The 24,455-nt window shown below is 40.5% G+C and overlaps 1 protein-coding gene across 6 annotated transcripts in view; it reads right to left on the reverse strand.

Annotated features, from left to right (window-relative positions):
• The window catches only part of inpp4b (inositol polyphosphate-4-phosphatase type II B), a 232,724-nt gene that overhangs the window by 142,535 nt on the left and 65,734 nt on the right, over positions 1-24,455 (reverse strand). For 4 of the 6 annotated variants that reach the window (XM_086211739.1, XM_086211737.1, XM_086211738.1 and 1 more), the window contains 2 exons: positions 8,779-8,964; positions 3,019-3,069 (listed from right to left, as the gene is read on the reverse strand). The exons of 1 other annotated variant lie outside the window; for it this stretch is intronic. In XM_086211739.1, coding sequence (XP_086067865.1) covers positions 3,019-3,069; positions 8,779-8,860 — 133 coding nt within the window. In that variant the 5' untranslated portion in view covers positions 8,861-8,964. The remainder of the gene's footprint in view (positions 1-3,018; positions 3,070-8,778; positions 8,965-24,455) is intronic. One more of the 6 variants, XM_086211740.1, reaches the window with a different exon arrangement.

Raw genomic sequence — 24,455 nt, forward strand, 5'->3', positions numbered from 1 at the left:
TTTTAGCAAACAGTGGTGCAATTACTTTTAATTGTGCTCTGCCCCTATAAAATTAAACAATTCATTGTAAATGCTAACACCAGAATGTCAAAATGCTGACACTGACAATGGTGAACTCTGGAGGTGGCAGGTCATATTTGTCATATCATTTTAGTCAGTCCATACACATTGATAAGAGACTATGTAAGTAACGGGCGGGATCACCAGATTTTACCATTCATCCTGGGGAGAAATGATTCTTTTAACATATTTGGTGGGAATTACACTGTTGTAGAGACAGGCATTTCACATAAAATCTGAAATAGAGGTCAACAAAGTAATTTGGATTCATCCTCTGAGACCCACAAATGTCCAAATCCAACAAGTCATCCAGGAGAAGCTGAGAGATTTCTTTGGACAAGAGAAAACCTCAACCTGCTGGTGGCAAAAGATGGAAGGAGGCATCACAAATCCTTCAGGAACTATGACCATCTGTACGTTATGTCAAACTCTTCTACAGTTTTTGACCTACGTGGTGGACTGAGAGACGCTGGCATCCCTAGAGCTAGTCAGCAAGCATGGATAACGCAAGAGAATATCACATACAAAAGTGTATTCAGGGGATGACATCTGATGTATTTTTACCACTGCTGTGACAAAAACTATTTCAAGCAGACAAAAAAACATGTCATTACACATTGTATTCTAAAATACGAGGAGCATGGCGGCCTGCCAAAATGACAAAATGATTGATGCAACTGCTCATTTGGATTATGCAAACACACTGCAATCTTTGTGAGTGTCAGAACAAGGGTTTCTGGCTATCCATTGTCCTTGGGGGCTTATACGCCATAATGATGAGTAGAGAACTGACTGCTAGTATCATCTGTCACCAACGCTGTCTCTCATTCATCACTTTCACAGTCTAACACACACCTATATGGCCAGCAAAGAGACAAAACACCTGCATTCAGGTGCAACAAGGAGAGGGGCCCTAAACCACTAAATGGCAATTTCTTCTTCTAGGGGTGCTTGGATACAATTGGCCTCTCTAAGGCTCATCAACTCCACTAATGGGCCATGGATACTAATGGATACTGATGTATGGGGACCACACAACTTCAGGTAATAGTCATTTTACATAATGAGTTCTTTCATAGAGACTAAAATGAATTGATCTGGATGAATACACTACATTGGTAACCAGTAACACTGATGGCAATCTGTGCAAGACCCATCCCAACCAACACTACGGATGGACTGGGAAGTTTGATCCATGCTGAAAGCTCACTCTAAGCCATTTTCCTCTGGTAATTTCTGACTGCAGCAAAGTCAGATAAGACCTACCAAGAGCCATGAGGGACACCAAAAAAAAAAACAAAAAAAAATACAGACTAAAGCTTTAGTGTCATTACACCCTGCTGACACACAGAGAAAAAAGAGAATACAGAGTTTCCATAATGCAGGCCTCGTGGGCTGCCAAGTCTAAACTGACTACCAGCTGTGCTTAAGCATCTGTGACTTTTTTTTTTATGTCAAAGAATTATCCAAACAATTTTAGGTTATAGCTAAGATTTTAGGCTGTATGCACAGCATGTGGAGAAAGTTGAGAAGATAGCAATAATGTCACAGCTGTTAATGTAGCAGCGTTGTGTTTTCAGGAGTGTTGGGCAGTACTGGCAAAAATAGTAGCTGAAGGACTAGTTCAACTCTATTTCTCTGTGTCTTGGTGCTGTTTTCTGAATCAGACAGTTTTTCAGTAGAAAAGCTTTTGTCTACATGAGATACATTTCACCAAACATCTCTTAATTTCAAACACAGTGAGACCAAACCTTTCTGCTGTGGTCTGATCTACCGATCAGTTTGTGAAGCGACTGCCATACACTAACTTTTTTTGTGTTGTTTAGGCTTTTTACTGATGAATAAATGCTTCAAATTCTCAAGCTCAAGACCCAAGCCTGTGTTTTGCTTGCCAAGCCCCGGCTTTAAAGAGCAGCTGAGATTTTCTCAGTTCACATGAGGTTGACCACCCTTTAAGGTTCACACCAGATGAATTTAAATCCCTGGTGAGGCCATCAACATTGAGCCTCCGGGGGATTACATGAGATGGCCAGTTGGCCACCATTCACAGTCTCATCTGCAAATGTGGCAGAGAAAAAAAAAATCACCAAGAGAGCAGCTGACCAGGACATTTTTCTCTGACAGGCACTCAAAGCCTGCTAATGGAGGTTTTGAGGACAACTTCTAGTTGTCTCTCTCACAAATCGCCATCTGCATCTGCTCTAAGACCACTACCATCATTCCATTGCTGGAAAAAAGGATAAATCAACCTGTCTGACTTGTGTTTCATTGGAAAGACTCTCATAGTGAAGGAATGCTTCAAAAAATCTTTACAACTCCTTTGTAACTGTGTCCTGACTACAACATGCAGACCCCACTCTTGTTACAATGGGGCATCAAACGTGAGAACTTTAACCACAGACAAAGCAATTCTCTGGCCTACCAGACCACCACCGGCATTATCAGATATGCTAATAATACTACAGTCTCTGCACTACGATCTGAAGGTGATGAGTTAAGATAACGGTGCTAAGTGGCTGCCCTTGTGAAGTGGAGGGAGGGAGCAGCAGCAGCCATCACAATGAGACTAAAGAGACTGAACACATTGAAATTCCTCTGTGCTCAGATCTCTGAGGATCTCAGCTGGACTCCTGGCACTACCCACCTGGTGAAGAAACCTTGACATCTGTTTCCTGAAAGACTGAAAATTCTCTGCAGCTCCTATTGATGCAAAATTAGAGCACTGTCACCAGCTCCATTAGATTCCAGTTTGGAAATTTGACAGCGTGGGACGGAAATGCTTGTCAACGGGGCGTAACAGCTGCCCACGCCAGTGCCTACACTGGGTAACATCTATAAGACCAAGGTTATCTTCATCAACACAGTCTATTCTGATGTATTCTTGGCGCACAAAAACAAATTATGACACATAAGGTACCCTCTGGCATCTCTATGTGATGAAATAGCCACTCAACTTACCTGAGTGTAAACCCACTGGTGTCAACATCAGACATTTAGTCTGTAGTGCCTCTGTAACAAGAATAGCAAGAAGGTCCACGTGAGGAGGAAGGTTGGTGGGGGCTGGTGCAGTGAAGGGAAATCCAAACAGTCAAAAAAACAATTGTTTCATGGGATGTTTCAGTGACAAAAAAATGTTGACTTCCACCACTCATACTGATCGATAAAATACCATATTTGTGCTATAACAATAATTAATCCAACGTGGTGTTATGTCATGTCAGAAACACAGTTGCCCCCCCCCCCAAAATTGTTAGTACCTGTGTATGTTTTAGCATTATTGTCAGTTATTATCACTGTTATTGTGCTTAGGAGAAAAATATGGAACTGCCCTAGATGACAGTAATATAAATTCCGTTTGGGGTGGACGATTTTAAGTACAGCATTTCTCTCTTAAATATTTTCTTTGACCTGTTTATTCAAATCAGTGCAAAACAGATGATGATATAAGATTTGATCATGATTAAAAACATACTGAATTATGAATATTAGCAGTACCCACTTTAAAAACCACTAACGTACTGATAACAGGAGATCGCCATGCAAGGCTCCTTCAAAAAGCCCTCAGCATTTTAAAAATGTTCTTATAAGCAGTATATTGGTCTCTGTCAGTCACAGTACTTGTCAGCCTGACCAACAACTGAATAAACAGGCTTACGCAAAATTCGTGCAATACCTGTTATGCATAGGTATTTAGTCTCATTCATCAAGTGCACGCACAGTTGAAACATGCAGGCATGTAAAAAAAAAATCAGTTACACAAATAGGCCAATTATGTATGTAAATAAACTTTCTGTGTCGCAATGTTTTCTCATCTCTCTTGTCATCCCTTTCCTCAGGGGTCATGTCTCCTCATGTTGTCACCACTTAAGACTTCTTTGCAAGTGCTGATGAAACTTTAATAAGCCTGGATGACATGTTGTGAGGTGGCAACCAAGAACCCTTTAGCTAGGTGGGCTGAGACAGTGCCAGCTGTTGGGTCCTGTCTCCGCTGCCACGTTATCATAACGGACTGTCACTTGAACAGCCCAGTTACTTTGGAGGAGTCCATCTGTGCAAGACACTAACTTATCTAGAGTGATAGAAAGAAGTGAAAAATGTCTGTCATAGCAGAAATAATTGAATAAAGATAAGGAGTACAGTCTAGTTCTGATATGAGTTTGGAATTGGAGTTGAAAAAACATGCTTGAATTTCAGAATGCAGCTAGTAAGTAGAGTGTCAAGTATTTGTAGAAGCCAGATGCTGTGATTGTGAGACCGGCTGTGTTGCATCTTTGAAAGCAAGTAATGAAACCGACTAGACAATACCTAATTGTCTTCCAGCAAAGCTCAGGAAAGAATTATTCATATGCTCAAGCTGTAAGATCCAAAGATATTAAAATCACTGACAAATTACAATGATGCAACATGAAGACAGACCACCTGTTATACGCTGCCTGGATTTTTGTCTTTGCACTGAACACACTGAATGTCATTTACCCCTCGTAAAGATCAAGCTGACCACAACAAATACAGAAAGACTAATTACAATAATTACCCATTACAGGGGGGCAGATCAACCACCCGTACTGTCCATTTGAATCACCTCTCCCCCAGCATGAAGCTAACTGGTGATCCAGCTTCTGGGTTTGGATAAGTATGTGGAGAAAAGTGGCACAGGTGTGGTATTTATAATCGATATCCACTGGCATTATGAATATGGTAATAAGCTCAGCAAGGCGGCAGGCTGGAAGGCAGGCGACACGCAGATGTACCTCCCAGAGGAGCCCAGAGCAAATGAGGTGTGCCTGCCTGCTTTACTGCGCTTTCATCGGGTTCTTGGAATAACAGCACAGCCCCACTGTACCTCTAATCTATCACCCCCTGACTGCAGGTGGTATCAGTGGGGGAAAAGGCACACGGAAGCAACGGGAGAGGGTAATTTATTAAGATGAGAGCAGATTGTGTGATGTCTCTAAAATGACAACGTTAATTAATGTTCAGGGACATAAACTGTTCATCTTGCAGACGATCATTTAACCCTCTTCTCTTCCATACCCAGTGTCCTCACCCTCTGTACAGCACGATAACCACTTATAGCAGATGCTCTGGATGCGGGGTGGGGGTGTGAAATATAGGAGTGTACATCTCACATGGGATTGCTGACTCAATGAAAAGTAATTTTGTAAAAGCTTCTAAATACTGTGTGGCGCTGCTCTGGTCATTGTATACTAGCAGCTCAACCAAGGAAATCAAGCAATTTCCAAGGAGCTTTGATAAACCCCTCACAGTCGGTACAGTACAGAGTCCTAATCACTCCTTATCCTCTTCATGAATAGATATTAGATGCAAGAGCTCGCACCCGAGAACAAATCCTGTTTATGTTCTGAATGATTACGTTGAGTTGATATCAATAATTCACTTGTGAGGCTGGATCATAGCGAGGTTACTTGAGGGATGTTACTGTCCGACTCCTCACAAACACCACCAGGCTGTTTCTGACAGCCGATCTGCATCACATTTCAAAAAGGACTATAGGCTGCACCTAAGCGAGCAGCGAGTGAATATATGTGACGAATCCGTCCTCCACTTCACATTTTTAGCTCACTTAGCAACCTTAGTATTGCCGTTGTTTAATTTTTCTCTGCATAAGTAGGCCACATCATATCTTCTTTCTGACAAAAAAATTGACACTTTCTGTACAGTAGAACTTAAAGAAGAAGAAGAAACAGATACCATGTGGATAAAAGCAGGTGAATCCTCTCATTCACACTTAAAACATATGCAACACAAAAATCCAAAACCAACAAAACTGCTGATATCAATAGTAGTAGCAGGCTATAACTTATAAATTAAACCCTGGCCAACTGTGTTATAAATATAACTCGCTTGTGCATTTATTAGGCATACCTACAAATACAGTAAAATACAGCCAAAATACACAACATCGTCCCTTCCTGAGAATTCTAATATTCAGGTTTTCTTTTTTAAATGCTTGGACACAGTGCTTATCACCTGGTGGAAGTAGGCTCTAATAAATGATCAAATGAGTGGACTGTATCATCATCATGTGCACATAGGTATGTGATTGTATAGATATGTGAGATGAAGGTTACTTTATTGACGGCCAAGGCTTAAAGAGGACCTGCAATCCGTCCTTAAGCAGTCAAATAATGATGATTTTACTTTCGTAGCACAGTAAAGGTGGTTGGGCAAGTAATGGTTATTGTGAAGCCTCCAGAAAATTAATGTAAGTCCGTGTAAATACGCCAGAGGTGTTTTCAATGCTTGTGTGTGTTTTTGTGTGTTAAATGCAGACTAGCCAATAATATGCAATTTGAAAAGCCCACATTGCAAAGCATATGGGACCCACTGTTTCTCCAAGCTATATTTCTTGTTTGGATGTTGTTTTGTCAGTTTTCTTCCCTGAAACACCTGTGATATTTTTAGCAAGTTTACATGAACCTACCCAACCAGTGAGTAGACCTGCGATCACTGTACATGTGCATCTTTTTTTTCCTTAGTTCCTTCAAATCTCTTCCCAGTCACTTTATTCTGCCACTCACTTTAAATTGCCTCAACACAACCTGCAATACTTGCCGATGATTCAGTTATCAGCCAGGTTAACATACCTCTAACTCGATTGATGTTTGCTCAAACAGGCATCCCATTAGGACAAGTGAGGCTGAATGGGAGAGTGAGTTATCGTCACATTACTGCCCTGGGAGATTGAGAGGGGACAGATGGTTTTGTTGCCAGTGTTTAATGAGGGGTTGTGCATCAGTTGGGTGTGCTGCAGAGTCTGCTGCATTGGTGGGAAATGGAGTGTGGAGGGTTAACAAGGGCACAAGTTGAGATATTTTCAAAATACTTTTAGGATGCCAGCTCTCGTGTGATGAAAGCTCCATAAATAACATTGCAGTTTTGATTGAAAGGCAGGTGATAATACAGTTAAAATATCATAATTTTTCCACACATTGCAGGATCTGGTAAAATGCTAATTCAGTCCCACCTTAATAAGCACCATCATCCAGTTTGGTCCCACTTTTCTTTCCTGTCAAGAAGGAGGAGATAAACTATTTCACCTTGCGACTGATAATGCGGGGTTGTCAACCTGTCTTTCGTGCCAAACATGGTAATTATGTGCTTTGCTTTTCACTTTTGTCTCTCAGGATGTACAGTGAGGCGTTTGTCATGACTGTTCGACTCCCACACCTGTCATCCCTAAACTGTGTCTATATGATTTGACTGTTACACATATCTGGGGTTCGCAATCAGATCAAAACAGTGAGGAGTGTAAGGACACGTGTCCCGTGTGCATGCTTTCATCTCTGGGTATGTGTACATCATGTGTTCATATTTCTACTTGTATGTGTGTGTGTGTACTTGCATGGGTGTAATTGTGCATGTAAGCTGGTTCAGTGTGAATCGTATGGTTCGAGGCAAAGGAGACAAGGCATCATGAATTGCACTTTCATTCCTCTTTGTAAGGCTCCATGTACTTATCCCCATGGGGAAGATGATGGTGTTGAGCTTGCATGCCAATGCAAATGCTTAGCGGCATTGCATGCAGTGTCTGTCCTTTTGGTAAGCAAAGGTATTAAACTTGGAGAGCAGGCTTTGTGGCAACACTGATATTGCTAATCTCTTTAACATTCTCCTGTTGTGATGGGCACTGAGACATCTAGTTTGCCTCTGCCAGTCCTCATTAGTGACAAGACTTCCAGGCTATGTGGAATATGACTGCAGAGAGGAGGCAAAGCACATGCACATGGGACTCCTCACTGACAGGCATGCAATCTCCGTGAAAAACACATGACTTTGTTTGTTTTTTTTCTCTACAGAATCACTAAATCAAATTCCATGTTACTCCAAAATTATAACGCAGACTTTTCCACATTGGTGATTTTAATCACACATGACTGTCAAAAGCCTAGTAAGTAATTGGTATCATGCAGTGAGGGAGCACGTAGTTTTCAGAATCAAGTCTCCAGAATAATTGTGAGACATTTGACTGTTAAGAAATCAACACGATATGTGTCCAACACGAACTCCACTAACAAATGTCTGGAAGGACAATGCACTCAGTTTTAAGAATTTTATATTATGTTTGTTTAAATCTAGAAATAAATAATGTTAATGACATGTATATTTGATGTCTGTCCTTTTGTAAAAATGGCAATACGACCAAGGGAGTTTGCATTACTCTGATAAGGCAATGTTAAACATTAAGTTTAAGTTAAGAGTTAAGCTGAGTGTTCGGCAGTTAATATATTTAAGATTGTGTCCTTCTCTCACACTCTCTGGCATCTCCACCCTCATTTTTTGCTCTCTCAAACATTCTCAAACACACACACACACACACACGATATATATCTGTCCTCACACACACATATGTGTGTGTGTATATATATATATATATGTGTGTGTGTGTGTGTGTGTGTGTGTGTGAGTGTGTATATATATGTGTGTGTGTGTATTGATTGTGTGTGTGTGCGTGCATGTGTTTGCATGTGAAAGAGGAAGAGAAAAAGAAAGAGGAGGAGAAAAAAATCCACTGTCACAGAAACAGAAGAGAAAAATGCTAAAACTAGAAATTCCAGCATTTACAGAAGCTTTTAGAGAAGGATGCAGGATCAATTCTGACAGCACACATGATTTTACAGAGTTAAATTGTATGAGGGGGGTTACAGAGGAGACGGATTAAGAGACAGAGAGAAACAACACAGTGCATCAGCTCACCAGTAGCAGTCAGTCCTTCAGGGTTGGTGCTCAACTCCATGTCAACCATGCAGTGTTCCAGGTGCTGGGTGCCCTCCTCCATCTGTCCGGCTTGCCCCTCAGTTCTCCTTTCTGCTCCTACACCTCCTCTCCTACCTCCTCCACGGAACACCACAGTCCAGTCCAGTTCCCCGGCTAACACACAGCCTGCCAAGCGGAAAAGCTGTCACAAAGATAGCAATCTGCTCGCCTCGCTTTCTTGCTGCCTCACAGTGCGCTCCCGAGCAGCATTAAAGATGCCTTTTGGAAACTAATATGGAAGAGAGGGACCAGCGAGGGACCTGGAGCAGTGGCGGGGAAGGAGAGAGGGAGGGAGGGTGAGCAGGAGGGGGGGGGGGAGTGATGAGGGAGTGAGACTCAGAGCGAAAGAAAAAGCAGGACAGAATTGATGTTATGTGCGATACTCGACTCTATCCATAAATCTTAAGCTGTCAGTAGGGCAGCTGAACTAGAGTGCACAGCGCAACACAGCCAGAAAGACACAACTCTGCCCCCTTTTCTCTCCTCACTGCATAGGACTGCTGCATCCAAACATGACAGCAGGGGTCCCTCTGATTTCTGACATCCATCTCCCTCCCCTTCTCCTGCCTCCCCTCGACACTCCAATACCCCTTCTCCTGTTTCCCTTTCAAGCAGCAAAACAATTAAGAAGCATCTGCGTACTGAGCACCATACGGCAAAAGCAGCATCACGCAGCCTGGGATTTGGGAGTTGCATATGGTAGGGAGGGAGGAGGGAAGAGACACACGGATAACTGTACAGTACAGTTAGTTTTTATAGTTCCACGCTGCCAGCAGGGTTGAATCAACAGGTTCATCAGAGAAAGCTGAGGATTTCTGTTCTTTGTATTACTTAGACATCTGGAGTAGACATCTGCTGAATCAAAGAGAGAAAAGATCATTGATGTCAGCAATTGGGTGTAATAAAGAGATACCCCAGTTGGCAAAATAACACAGCTCTTGCTTTATCGTCCTCCTCTCCGTGGTGTCTTAATTTGTTTACCTCAGCTTCTCTTCTCGCCTACTCACACTGAGAAGTTTATTGCTTGTTATTTGGCCACCAAGGCCACAATGTTACAGTATGACCATATCTAAAATCAATGTTAATTTATACCCTGCTGAATGGAGGTGTTGCGGTCTGAGCTGTAGCTCAATAAAGACATTCTGAAGTCAGCGGCCATGAACTCATAAAGGAAATAAACACCTTCAAAATGTATCATGGAACACTACGTAGCATCACAGTGACATGCAAACCTACATTTTTGAAAATTCTGAGGAAAACCAAGGGTTATAAATGGCAAAGATATAAAGATTTAATGTCTGATTATTGAATATCACCTTTAATGGTGATACAGTAATAAATAGTCATAAAAGGGATTAAGAATTAATGTTGCTGTTTAATGTACTGTACTAGTCAGATAAAAGCCCTGGTAGTCGTGGGAACAGCAGCGCTTTCCCACTTCTCTCTCTAAAATGTCTGTGCATACAGTATTTCTGCAAATTCTTGAAAGGATTCTGACATATCAAATTACTATCAACGAGCCACGTACAAATGGAAATTCTAGATTCGATTGTATTTTATTCTAAGAAATTCAAAATCGCTGCGTACCTTTCTAGTGTTTTAGATGGGTGTGTAGGTGGAGCAATTCAAAAAAGGAACATCCAGACATAGCCTCCACCTGTCTATTAGACATTTGATAAGTGTAATAAATAGAAGGTCTCAGTCAACGACCTTCCCCAGATAAAGGAGCTCACAGACTAAATCACTCACATGTTTCATGTGTGCTGACATTTTCATAAAACTGCTTTTTTTTTTTTATTATCAAGTACTGGTATTCATTCTTTTTCATTATGTCAAAGAAGAACAAAAAAAATCAACCATACAAAGCCCGAATTAGTTATTCCTGATGAAATGATCACAACAAATGTTTACAAATACTACAAAAAGGTATGACTTTTCAATATTTTTGTTATTGTCCAAGAGTGTGTGGATCTTCGTTGCTGACCAGAAATGATTAAAAACATCATTAACCATCAAATCAATCCCCCCAAAATAATCCTGAAGCTATAAAAGAAGAGTAAATGAGTATTTAGCTCCGCAAAAGTGTCCTTAGTGATTAAAATTTTTTTTTTATCCTGTTAGAGTTTGCCTTCAACAAGCATCCAGCTATTTAAGAAAATGTATTCTGCTATTTTGAGAAAATTATTTTTGAACAAATTTGAACTATTTACTGCTTCAGAAGAGTCACGCAGGCGTGATACTGGTAGTATTGGCCGGGCACTGCAGGAATAAACTAAGGGAAACAAATTTCTAGTGATGGAGTTTGGAACAATGGAATAATGTCAGTCTCTTTTCAACCGTCATTAATTAACATGCTTAAACCCTCTTTACTGTAGACATTGTCAAATGGAATCAGTATTCAGAAAACTAGATATCATATTATTAAACTAGATATTGAGGAATCTGAGACCAAAAAGGATTAAACTGAACTAGATAAAAGCCACATAGCCTGAAGAGCCATATTGGGCTTGTGTGTTTTCTCGGGCAGCTGGTCTGGGTTGGGGCTGGTGCCAAAATCCTAAATGAAGATAAATTGGTCCCTGCAGGAGCAATAAGACAGAAGATGAATCCACTCTGCACAAGGAGGTTTCTTCTTCACTTTCTACAACTCTTACCATCCTTATACCTTCATCCCTCTATTGCCACATTCGCCTTGTTTTCCACCCACTTTACTTGACAAAGCCATCGAAATGAATGTTGTCTCCTTCTATTTTAATGAAAATTTGGCGGCAAACCCCTGCACAAAAACACTTGATTGCATGCGTGTGTGGAGACACACACACACACACACACACACACACACACACACTACAGCAGAGGGGGGAAACAGGTTCATGGACTGATCCATTAACATTCTAATACGTTTCTCTTAAAGGCGACATGTGTTGTCTTATTAAAGCCTGACTGATAAAGGGGCTGGAGAAAATCAATAGACAATGCACTAGAGATGGAGAATAGTACAAGTACCCTGAGGAGAGGAGGAGAAAATAAACATGCCCTTTTTAGCTATTCGGCCCAAAGCCTGGAGAATATATTCTCACATTTACCCATTCCAATAGCACTTGAGGCCCATTACAATTTGTGATACACTCCTTCACAGCATTAACTGAGGAGAGCTAATAGCTTGATTCACGCTTGAGTCTGGGGTGCATGTTGCCTACCATGTTTACACAGCTTTTCATCAGTAAAGGCCACAGGGGGGAACATCCTATTCTCATGTGTAAATACACACTGTGGCAAAATGAACAGCGGCAAATACTTGCTGCAGGCATGGCTTTGGTTTTAACTGGCAGGGACAGACGAGGCCAGGGCAATGCGACTCGCCTGTCCAAGTCCCAGTTGTTTATGCCCACACTTGTTGTGTGCCAAACAGTGACGCTGTGTATACAGCCACTGTGTGTACAATAACCCTAAAAGAACAACAACATCATTCTTGTCAGCAATGATCACACATAAATTGTCAACTTTAAGTTGAATACATCGCACAAACTGATGAAGTATAATTTGTGACCCAAATAATTAGGAGCAAGGAGCATGAAATCAAGACAATTGCAGACACATTTTTGCTGACAAATTTGGAGACGTGGAGACATAGAAAGGGCTGTCAATCAATCAGAAGATTTACTCCAATTAACTAGGTGTTAGTCATTTCTTAAAATTCATTAATCTTCCATATCAATTCTGACATTAAAAAAAGCATTCCAAATATTTAATTTCAAACAGATTTTGGTAAATGAGTGCATAAATGAATAAATACATTTCATTTAGAGATCAAAGTAATCTTTTGACTTCTGTCAGAGTGGATTCAGCCGAGGCGTATTACTGGCCACCACTGGCAACTCGTTCATTATTCCAATTAAAAGCTACAGCCATGGATGGCGTACAACTCTTAATGTGTTACTTTTTTTGTGTGTTTAACTGATGACATTTTGCAAACCTTATTCGAACCCATAAATCTACCTTTACCATAGTTTTGTCACAACTACTGTAAAATGTTGCTCTTCTCACAGATAATAAATAGAATGCCTGAAGCCCTGTTCACACATCCCGGTGGACATTTAAGCTTGAAATAACAATAACGAAAAAAATTCTTTAGAGAAAACATACCTGGCCACCATGTACATACCAAAGCAATAACACAGGGAATAGTTCAGTTATGAGCCTTCAGATCATGAAACAAAGCTTAAAAAATGTGTACATTTGCAGGGACGTGTCCCTACCTCTATGCCATTATTACATAGTATTTCATCCTTACGAAGGACATAATACAAGCATTGATTTTCAAAGATTTGCCTTTTTCCCACTTCTTTTTTTTTTTCAAGATTAATTATGCATTAATGTTTTATTCTTGGTCCAGTCGTCAAAATGCTGAGCCACCGTAAAAATAAAAGGGTGGAAAAGCAGTTGTATTAAAGCTAATTAAATACTAAATTGGCAGATGAATAACACTCTGAGAACATCTCAAAATCTGAAACGAATCAATTAGGAGAGACAATGCAAAAAAATTGGAGTTCTCTTTAGCATAACTGACCAAACCATAAAATGTTTTGCTTTACTGCTATCAGAGGTGTTGCAAATATTTCTTCTGTTCCATTTGAATTAAGGTTGACCAAATATTAACAATACCTCTAAAAATGTAGAACTCAATATTTTTCAGCTCAACATAAAACGACAGCCTCCAAAACCAAACCACTGATGCATACTGTAGATTTAATAAAAACTACACATTAATGACATGAGGATTATATACGGATGAGCTGTTGCATCATACAGGATTTGTTTTATCTACGTGTACCTGATAAAAAGGCAAGAGAGTGCATATAATGCCGTGTTTGTATCTGTGCATTATCTGTATTCAGCTGTGCCATTTGTTCAAATGGGATCAGCAATCAATGTCTGTCAAGGTCTACATGAATCCTCCTCACATTAAAAATGAGCTGACACCCTCTACCACCACCACTGTTCCTTTTTCACTCCTTCTCCTTCCAGACAACGTGGAGAGATGAGGCTATTGATTTCTCATCATGTGTTGTCATGTCAGGATGCAACATCCTCTGTTGCTGCGGCACCACTGACATCCCAGTTGTTGTCTTGTAAGAGGGACCCACTGGTGCATCGGAGATGGGACTTTTTAGCTGATCTAACAGGTCCCCTCTCACCAATCCACCCTGTTTAGTTGCTAACCATTGGATGGTAAGAGACTTCAAGTCAGCGTTGGCTGTGGTCGTTTTGTTTTGATTTTTTTTTTCCATTTTACAATACCTTCATGCACATTTGTAGAGTTCATTGCCAATGCAACATTCCTCCTGTGCAACTCAAATCGAAGAAAAAAAAAATCGAGCTGTTTTGTGGAAAGAATTACAACGTTCAGCCGAGCATGAAAATGAGGATTCTGGGTTTGTCAAATCAAAATTAGCGTTTTGGGTGTAAAATGCGTGTTTCCCAAGACAGTGCATCATTGATGTAGCAGAGAGAAAATGATGGGGAAACTTTGTAAGGTAGAGATTAAGTTTCAAAGATGGCCGATGGATCAAATTACTCAGATCGCTGAGGACTGCTACTGTCTCAGGACTGTTGAGCTGGCCCCCCATTGTTCATGTGGTTGGTTGCACAGCAAAGGGGTCATTTCATGAACAGAAAACGTGATAAAAGCAACGATGTATTTTCTTTTCAAAGCAGTATTCGTGGTGCCATAGCTTTGACTGTGGAGTGAGCATCAAAATGTCCAACATATCCTGTTTATATTACTCAAAATAGAAGAAACAATGACTGCCCTGATTGCCTCATGGATTGATGATGATTACATTGTTGGTAATATTTTGGTATTTACAAAAAAAAAAGAAAAAAAGGCATTTTCTGATTAAAAAAATGTCTCAAAGAAAGAAATAATCAAAATGCTTAGTGGAGTATTCTGATCTTGGTCCACTTTAGACACGTATTCAAGCGACAGCATTTTGCAACACTGTCTCAAACTGTCTCACAATGCTTGCTCCAGATTCTGACAACTGTTACAAACTCAGCCCTAGGTTCAATATTTGGAATAATTGTCGAGAAAATACACGATATGAGATGGTAGCAACAGTTTCAGGTCAAATTCAAAGGGGAATCTCCAACACAGAACACACATTGGTTGGGCTTTGCTCTGCAGCATAAGCAGAAATAGGAATCAAATGGGCAAATCATGTAACCGCCTTCTTCATAACACTGTATTTAGAACAAAGTCAATAGCTGCTGAGTATGACAACACATTTATTCAGTACGACATCATTATGAATTATCATAATTACTGGTGAAATAAACTAAGCTCCAGCCCCCCCGCGACCCTTAACGGGATAAGTAGAAGAAAATGGATGGATGGATGGATGGATGGATGGGTAAACTTAAAAGAATGAAAGCTCGAGGGTTGATCGTCTTTGTAATTTCGAAAAGTCTAATGGAAATGTTTGTAAAAACTCTCCTGTTTGAAAATGTTGGGTTAGAAGAGGAGACGTGGATGCACATGAGATTCTCTCTCTGGTTGCACTTTTCAAGACCTTAGATAAGAAAATATATATGGTATGATAAGATTCAGTGTTCCTTTAAAATGGGACAGTATCTCTGCCCTCATCACTCTTCACAATCACAGCATGACTAAAATTTCAAGGTTTTTCCACGTACTGTACCATTACACACTTAGACATACCTTCACTGATAAGGAAAAACATAGGCATTGCAATACTAGATGGTTGTGTGCATAGTGATGTCTTGTCACTGTGCCTCTTCAGTGGCCTCTCTATGCTCTAGTAAACTTTAGTTTATTATCAGAAAAATCTAAGAGAGAATATTTAATTCATTGAATATATTTATTGGATTTTTATGAGGAAGAAATATTTTATTTCCCAGGACAAGTAAAAACACTTTGCTTTGTCTCAGCAGCCAATTGAGGTTTTATTACTAACATACTCCCCCTAAATGTGCCTTTATAACCAAGTGCAGCAGGAAAGAATGTACAGCAATATTTTTCTTTACTTACAATGGTCTCTCTGACAAAGGAGAAAAAGAACTCCAGCTCTGCTGAAAATGGCTCTGACACAGTGGAAACCAAATAGCTTTGGACACTCAATCTCCCAAAGAGGACTAGCAATGTTGAAAGAACAGGATAGATATGGATTAGCTGTTTCTACGATGTTTCTTGATGACTTGTCTCCCAGAGACACACACCCCCACGCCAACATCCATGTATCATTCTTTCTGAAGAAGCAGAAGAAATTTCTTCACTTCAAGGCCAATATCCTCCATATTTTTATATCAGGATTGTCCCTCCAAACACTGTGTCTGTCAATAAAGGTCACCACTGATTTAACCCCAGACTACAGCACAATTCTCTATATCACCAGATGCTCTTATTTCATCTTTCTCTATTGAAATAGCCCGTGATATGGTGCGGGCACTGGTAGTGAATTAACACACTTGAACATTTGTTGACATGTCAGCTATAAATATGTGAAATTCTTTTTTATGAATTAGGATAAGCCCCTTGAGATGTGCCATCTTGTTTTAAGAGAGGATGCTAATCAAAATACCATTGCCAAAAAAAAACTAACTACAAATACAATTGACAATCGGAAAAAGTACAAATTAAACCAAGGTAAAAAAGAGCCTAAACTCAAACAAATCCAATGCCAAATACTAAGGGCGGCTGGCAGGCTGTTGGTATTACATGAAACAATACTCTGCTGTTTCCAGACGGAGATTCCAATTAAACTAGTTAGCTCATTTAGCTGCAGGTATTTACAAAAAGAAAAAAGGCTTTCACAATAGCAATGCTAACGATAGAACACTCAGTGCTCACCTATATTACGTACAGGATTTGTATCTACAAGGAGGGTTAGAGAACGTTCCTACATGCCATAATCTGGTATTTATGAGGTTTCACCAAACTCATTCCACACTCAGACAGAGAGAAGTCGTCACAGGCAGCTTTATGGAGTGAAGCTGGAAGTTCAAGATACGGAGATGAAACGCAGATTCACACAGGACTATTACTATCACTGACAGATTGTTTGAAACAGTGATGTGACAGTGCTGTGGTTAATGTCTGATGGGCTTGGGAACAAACAAGCAATTGTTCATGGGATTGAGTCAACTGGGCAGGGTAACATGGTATCCTCCTACTGACCCCAAAAATGATGCATTAATACTGGGATGAGAGAGAGAGGATGAATGCTCCTCCAAGCTTCGTCACCATCATCAACTGTCGGCCAATGAGAACTTTCTTCAGAACAACTCATATACAAGCGATTCAGCCATCGATCAGAAGATGAATGTTCTACTCAAACATTACGCTGCATTATTTGAGGTCTTAAAAAAAAAAATTGACATCATGTCAGCTCAATGTATGTCTGCTAGTTTTATGACAACTTTTTGTAAAACATGAACATGAACTCAGGTGGCGAGGGAAATAATTCTGCATCAAGAATCAGGAGGACTGACTGAGTAATGCCATTATCAAACCCCACCCGACCACGCAGCATCAGTCATACATTATACAGCATCTAGTGACATCTGGGAATGTGCACTGAGTTAAATCAGCAACAAAACATACATCTTTCACCTGCTCCTGTTCTACCCACCACTGGCTGGACAGTCACAGAAAAGGAGCATCTGTATTTTAAAATAGACAAATCTCTGATTCAGGTTCAGTCAAAACAGATTCTTGGAACTTCCCTCAATCGCAGTGTAGGAATTTTTGGAGGATTCAGAGGATTGATCATCAACCAAACCTTTTGATAAAGATGAAGGAAGTAGCAGCACTGCAACAGGTCTCAGAAAAGGGATTGGAACATTTATTGGGAAGGGTCAGGACACTTACAGTACTGAGACAAGGGAGTCAAGGTCTTACAGGTCAAAACATTGAATGATTCGAATTCATGGATGTAATCTGAGCCACAATGACGCTGCTGCTCCTAAAGCACCTACTGGCTATCATCAAGTACAAATACACAGCAAAAACATACAGCAAGTAAATAAAAATCACAGTGTCAGCGCAGTCTATTTTTGCTGCATTTAAAAATTAATTGCCATGCATTCAAATGAATATGAATGCATGGCGTCAATTCATGTGGGATCTGCCAACTCTAAGTTAGTGCCATCCTGCTGCTGACTGAAAGGCAGAGACGCAACTGAGAGGAGTATCCCCCTGATCCTGCACTCTGTCAGCTGTGTATGTTGGCTGTCAGAGAATAGCAGCCAGCATACAGCTTCATGTGCTGCTGTTGTTTGTCTGGTCCACTCTTAGGGCATGACAAGTCCCTCACTGCAGCAGCTAGCTCACAGACACATTACGCAGTGCAGTCAGGATTAGTTTGGCCACTGATGGGTAATTACAGGCTGGCAGCACGCAGGGTTGCCCCCGCTAGGCTACATGTGGACAAAAGCATTCAATCACTGAGGTGGAGTCGGTAACGCTGAATTATTACCCTGAATTATTAATGTTTAATTCCTCATTACATTATCACCATAGAACAGAAAACCTCCTTCTTGTTTTGACATTTATACACAGTCGAGTCCACTTTGCCAAACAAGGCGGCGATGAATGCGAGAGTGCAGGATTTACTCATGTAATTTTAAAAAGCTGTCTAATACTGACCAGGTTTGCTGTGGGGTTTTCATGCACTTCATACTCTGTTATTTGCATCGATTTATTCAAGATTGCAGCCAATTATTTTCTCACTGACAATGTAAGCCTTGTAGGATTTGTCTAAAATCCTGAGGTAGGAGATATCAAACTGATTTCAAACTGTAATTGAAAAAAGCCCAAACAATTATCGGCATGGCTAATTTTGTGAGATGTTAAATAACACTCGATTGGCAAAAAACACTGATACTATTTGCATAAAATTGTATATTGTTCTTTTTCAAAAACATCTTGCTTTTGCACTGATGAGATCAACTGATCAACCCGTGTGAGTTAATAAAAATCTCACTGCCTGTATACTCGTCTGGAGTAAATGTGCATTAGAAGAAAATCTGCCCCCCCCCCAAAAAAAAAAAACCCAAATCAACCCTTGTAGACACAATGAAAAGTATACCTTTATTCCCTACGTGGGTATTCAGAGAAGATTCAGCTTCTCTTCATGTGCAAAGGTGTAGGGAGTTAATGGGCTGGTTTACTGGATAAAGTCTAGCTGAATGGTCAAAACATTTCTGAAACCTGCTTCCCCCACACCTTTCTGATAGCAGTTAGGTGGGCAGTGTCTGGCATTTCTGTTGAAACCAGTGATGGTTCACATCCACTCCACTTCCCTGCCAGTACTGCAGAGGAGAGAAATGACCCAGGGTTTGGACTTTTGATCAATTTCTGTTACTTTCATAAGAACAAACGAATGCAACCCTGGAATGACATCTAAGGGGCAGTCTGAAAATGAGCAGCGTTCTATTTAAACATCACATTGCCTGTCTTGCTGTGACATCCAACTTCTTAGTTGGTGTTCTGGGGAAACAGCAGAACTCTATTGCTTATGTGGTATGGAGTTAAAAACAAGAATAAAATATATGAAAACATTAAATTGGGCTGCACGGTGGTGCAGTGGTCTCACAGCAAGAAGGTTCCGGGTTCGAGCCCCGGCTCCAGCACAGGATCTTTCTGTGTGGAGTCTGAATGTTCTCCCTGTTCCTGTGTGGGTTCTCTCTGGTACTCCGGCTTCCTCCCACAGTCCAAAGACATGCAATTTGGGGACGAGGCTGATTGATACTCTAAATTGACCGTAGGTATGAATGTGAGTGTGAATGGTTGTTCGTCTCTGTGTGTTGGCCCTGCGATGGACTGGCGACCTGTCCAGGGTGAACCCCGCCTCTCGCCCATAGATGCTGGGATAGGCTCCAACCCCCCCGCGACCCTTAATAGTAAGGAACAAGCGGAAGATGACGATAACGATGGATGGAAAACATTAAATTATCTAAACTAGACAAGTGCAAAGAACACTGGTGTTCATGATTGAGGTCATCAGAGGTCACAGAATTTGTAATCAATCCGAAGTGAACTGACCAAAATAGAACTGGATAGTACACTATTCAAAAGATGGGACCAAGAACCATGCAGAGCCAAGAAAACAGAACCTGACCCGTCCCCATGTTCAAAAGCGAGCTGAAGTAATGAAACGGAACCCATCCTGGACCCAGCTGACCATGTAAAACTCCATTCAGACCACTGAAACCCTTTAGCTTACTATGAGTATTCGTTTGTTAATTAATTTTATGCCATTGTGCTGATAATGGCAAAGTCATGCATCAACTCTGATTTAGTGAGCAGTTGTTTTCTGGATTATCAGTTGCTTGATTAGTTTGCTTAATCACTGGGGAGAAAATGTCTACGTATGTGTTGGACTGCACAGTTAATCAAAATAATCGCAGTGTGCAATTATAACATCTAAATCACAAGACCTTCAGAATTCAGATGATGTGTTACATCGTACCATCACAAGTGAGGCATCGCGCTGCAGCAGAGATGCTCTGCACACAAGTGAACATGTTCAGTGAAGAGTTAATCCAGCAAAAATCATGTCATCATTTTTTACTTGTATTTTTCATAGGAAAAAAAGAAGAAGCAGAATTTCTAATCCCACTTTCTTTTCAAATAATCAACATGTTTGTAGGCCTAGAAACCACAACAAGGCCCGGTGATGTTTTTGAGAAATCAATATTGGATGGAGATCTCAGAGATGATCTGACTGTTTTATTCTTTGAAGACTACGAAAATCATGGAAAAATAACCTTGTAACACTGGAGGGAGGAGGACTCACGTTCAGACAAACTTAATAAGCAAGCAGGTCGGATTACTGGACATGTTGGCAGCAGGAAATAGGAAATAATAGAGCACCTGAGGAGCAAACCTCCAGCACACATTAAATTATGTAATGCCAACCTGAGGGCTCTTGGCTAAATGTGTAATTTAACCCAGGGTTACCAAAACTTTTCCATGCCATGGCCCCCCAAACAGCATGAGCCTCTGGCCGGGGACCCCCTTTGCAAACCCACCAACAATGCTACAAACTATGTAAAGAAACATCAACTTTTAAAATGATTTTCTTACTTTTATTCACTATTCAATAATCATTACATTTGTTTAGCATAAGAGTATTATTGACAACATGTTTTCAACTCTGTATTATATTCCCAGTGAATAATTACGTTTTCAACAAACTGTCAGAGAAAAACGGAACAAAAGAAATCAGAACCTCCCTCTGATTTAAATAATATTAAATATGACAAGGATTAAAAAAAAGAATTTGATTCTATTTTGTCCTTTTTTCTTATCTTCCTTCCAATTTTCTGAGGCCCCCCTAGCACCCCCTGGCAGCCCCCACTTTGAAAGCCACTGATTTAGCCTGTGTGGTATTTAGCTTTGTCATGTGTTGAGGGCAAATTTGACTGTAATGGACTATGTATGAGCTGTTCTCTGTAACTGTAATTTTGGCTATGTTTGTTGTTTTCATGCACATAACTTAGGGCCATAAATGAAATTTAGCAAATGTCCTGAAATGCTTATATTAAAGCACAGTGCTGATAAATTGATTAACGTTTTTTTTCTCTCCCTAATTTAATATATAAAATAATTAAATAACTTGCTGGGACGATCTGAATGCAGAAATGAAGGTAACAGGTACTGGTAATCTATAGGATAGATTTTAGCCGTGGCAGTTTTCTATTACTGTTAATCAGATGGCGAGGCGACTCCAGGGCTGCTGGTCAGGATCTAGGCTCAGCAGAAATGAATTTCTGGATATAGAATAACAGAATTATGTGTAACAATTCCATCAATAACCAGGTTTCTGTTGATTGCAATGGAAATATTACACCCTGAATATGATCAAAGCCAGGATAAGAGAAAAACCCCGAGCACATGTAAATGTTACAGTCACCGCTGGGCTCTCTAACAAGTTTCACTGAAGTCCTACTAAATGACAAGTGGCCTGCTTCTGTATTTTTATATGAGAAGATCAGAGGAGGTCTGAGCTACTGTGTGTCTCTGCTTGAGACCTGTGATATTGATCAAATATTCAGGACTGGCAGGAACACTCAGCATAACTTTTTGAAGCCGAAAGACAAAGATAATTTTAACTCTTTTGATTCTGACATCTTAACAAGAAACCCATATATCGTACCGGCCGACAGTTGCCTTGTTGACGACCATCCGTCCACCTCCAAATAAGGTGGCATTCGCAGATGGCAGTGGTTATTATATAAAATGATGTTTTTGAAATGTGGAGAATGAATTTGTCCTAAGAGATGGTGTGACAAATGCCTATAAGACTTTAAAATAAATGAGTTCTTTTCAATGAAGACATCTTTTTCCATTTCTCAAGATCAATGAAAACAATATAAACCAACGTTAAAAACCCATCGCCATTGGTCGAATTATTGTTTTGAATATAAGTATCAATATCAGCCCAGAATTTCATGGTCAGTGCAACCCTGTAAGGATGTGCATCAGTTGCTCACTGCTTGATTCGGAATCAAACCCTCTTGCGTCTTGTGTACTGTCGTACTTCCTGTCGCCTGCTTTCTCGTAAATTTTGTTGTGCTCACTTGCGTTTCATCAGTTGCCATCAGTCACCCTGGTCCTCTTGGCAAGTCAATCCTTAGATTCCTTGGGGTTCTGCCACTTGTTTCTTGTGTGATTATTCCCCTTGTATTTTAGATCCATGTTCTTTTGTCACCCCTTTGTGGTAAACCGGTTGATCTGTCAGGGTTAGTTGCCCCAGATTAGTTTCAATCCTGGATTCCTCCCCTGATAAATCTCTGTCGCTCCCTGATTTCTACCTTTAGGGGTCCACTTGCCTCCATTCTACAACAGGAAATTATGATGGGCCTGAGAGCTCAACAACGGTTACTCAAGAAAGCGCAAGTTAATGAATAGAACACCAGCAAACACTATCACCAATTTGACATCGCATGGAGAGCATAAAGAAAACGTGCCGCAAACTCACAACACATTACTGAAACACTTCAACTCAGCAATACATCCTAAATCCTGGAGCCCATTGGACATTGGTTATGGATTGGCGGTTAAAAACCAAACTATTATATGTGTGTGTGCATATATATATATATATATATATATATATATATATATATATACACACACACACACACACACACACACACACACACGCACGCACGCACGCACACTTTTATGTACATGCAATAATGTGAGCAGCAGGCACCTGAAATCAACAGGGAGAAGCAGCTCTTTAGCTTGCAGCTCTCTCTCCTGTCGGCTGTCCCTTCACTTCGCCTGTCGTTTCTTTTCAGTCAGTGAATGTCTACAGTGCAGGGAAATGGAATTAGGGCTGTAAATTGTATTTAAAACCACGGGAAGCAAGCAGGCTAGGAAACTAAACTAAGTGAAGTGTTCTGTCTGCCTATCGATCTCCTCTGCTCCATTTCAGTTGAGCTGTCCACGGTACATTCTTCAGGAAGAGCGGCATGACCTGAGTGACACCCCCCGCCCCCACACTTTAAAAAGTCAGATTTAAAGTGCATCTCTAACAGATTCATAGGCAACTCCAACAGGAAATAAAATGATGACCAAATTAAATTTATATACAAAGTAGTTCCATTGTGCCTTTTGATTTACTATGGTACTTTTATACTATTTACACAGAATTTACAAATGTCTTTGTTTTCAAACAATACTGTAAATGTATTAATTAGTAAGGGTGAAACATTATGTTGAAAACAGTACAGCGCTTGTGTTTTTATGCTAGTCTAAGTTTTGTATGTTTGAGTTGGAAAATACATATTCATCAGTCATTTCACAACACCATTGTTTGAAATTGAATTACAACATTATAAATAATAATCCCAATATGAGTTTTTTTTTACCATATCAGGCAGTAAAATATGTCTGATGGAACTGCGTTGTGCATGTGCAGTTTTGCTGGGTTAATATATGACAGAACTACCACTAAGTACAAGGAAATGCTTCGTGAGCTGCCATGACAAAGAAATCCATCCTGGAATAATTTTATGAATATTATGCTGAAAAAGAAGAGTTGCACATGTCGCTATCATCGCCGTCAACCATGACTGAGGTCCTATTTTTTTTTTCCTCTTCAGCAAAGTCAAATGCTTTACTTCCTGTCTCCAAACACAAAAGTGCCCCCCTCCCCGCCACCCCCTACCTGATAGCATTTTGCTGCTGTTTTCTGAAGTAAACGTTTGGCCCATTGTTACAGTGGCATGCTGAGATGCACAGTGGACCCTCCCTCCCTCCCTGTCATTTCGGCCTCTCCATTGCCAGTTTCAGCTCTGAACCTTTGGCTCTCCCTGATAAAATATTTAAGATCTGCCATGATTAAAGTGCATCCTCCTCACCTTGGCAGCAAAATCCATTAACCCCAGGAGAATCAATTCCATTGATTTCACTGATAGAGGCTTGAAATGTGTGTGTGGAGGGATGAGCATGAGGTGAGGGTAGAAGGTGCAGGAAGGTGAGCAATACAGTGGTGAGAAGGTGGGAGCAGGTGGGAGGAAAATACTTTTTGCTCATTGCTCGTGCAGTCAAGCTCCGGTATGAAAAATGCATGGGACATCAG

The sequence above is a fragment of the Aulostomus chinensis genome, chromosome 8, assembly GCF_037954235.1.
Source record: "Aulostomus chinensis isolate RoL2024-O1b breed Wild chromosome 8, RoL_Achi_v1.0, whole genome shotgun sequence".
In the NCBI taxonomy this organism is placed as follows: domain Eukaryota; kingdom Metazoa; phylum Chordata; class Actinopteri; order Syngnathiformes; family Aulostomidae; genus Aulostomus; species Aulostomus chinensis.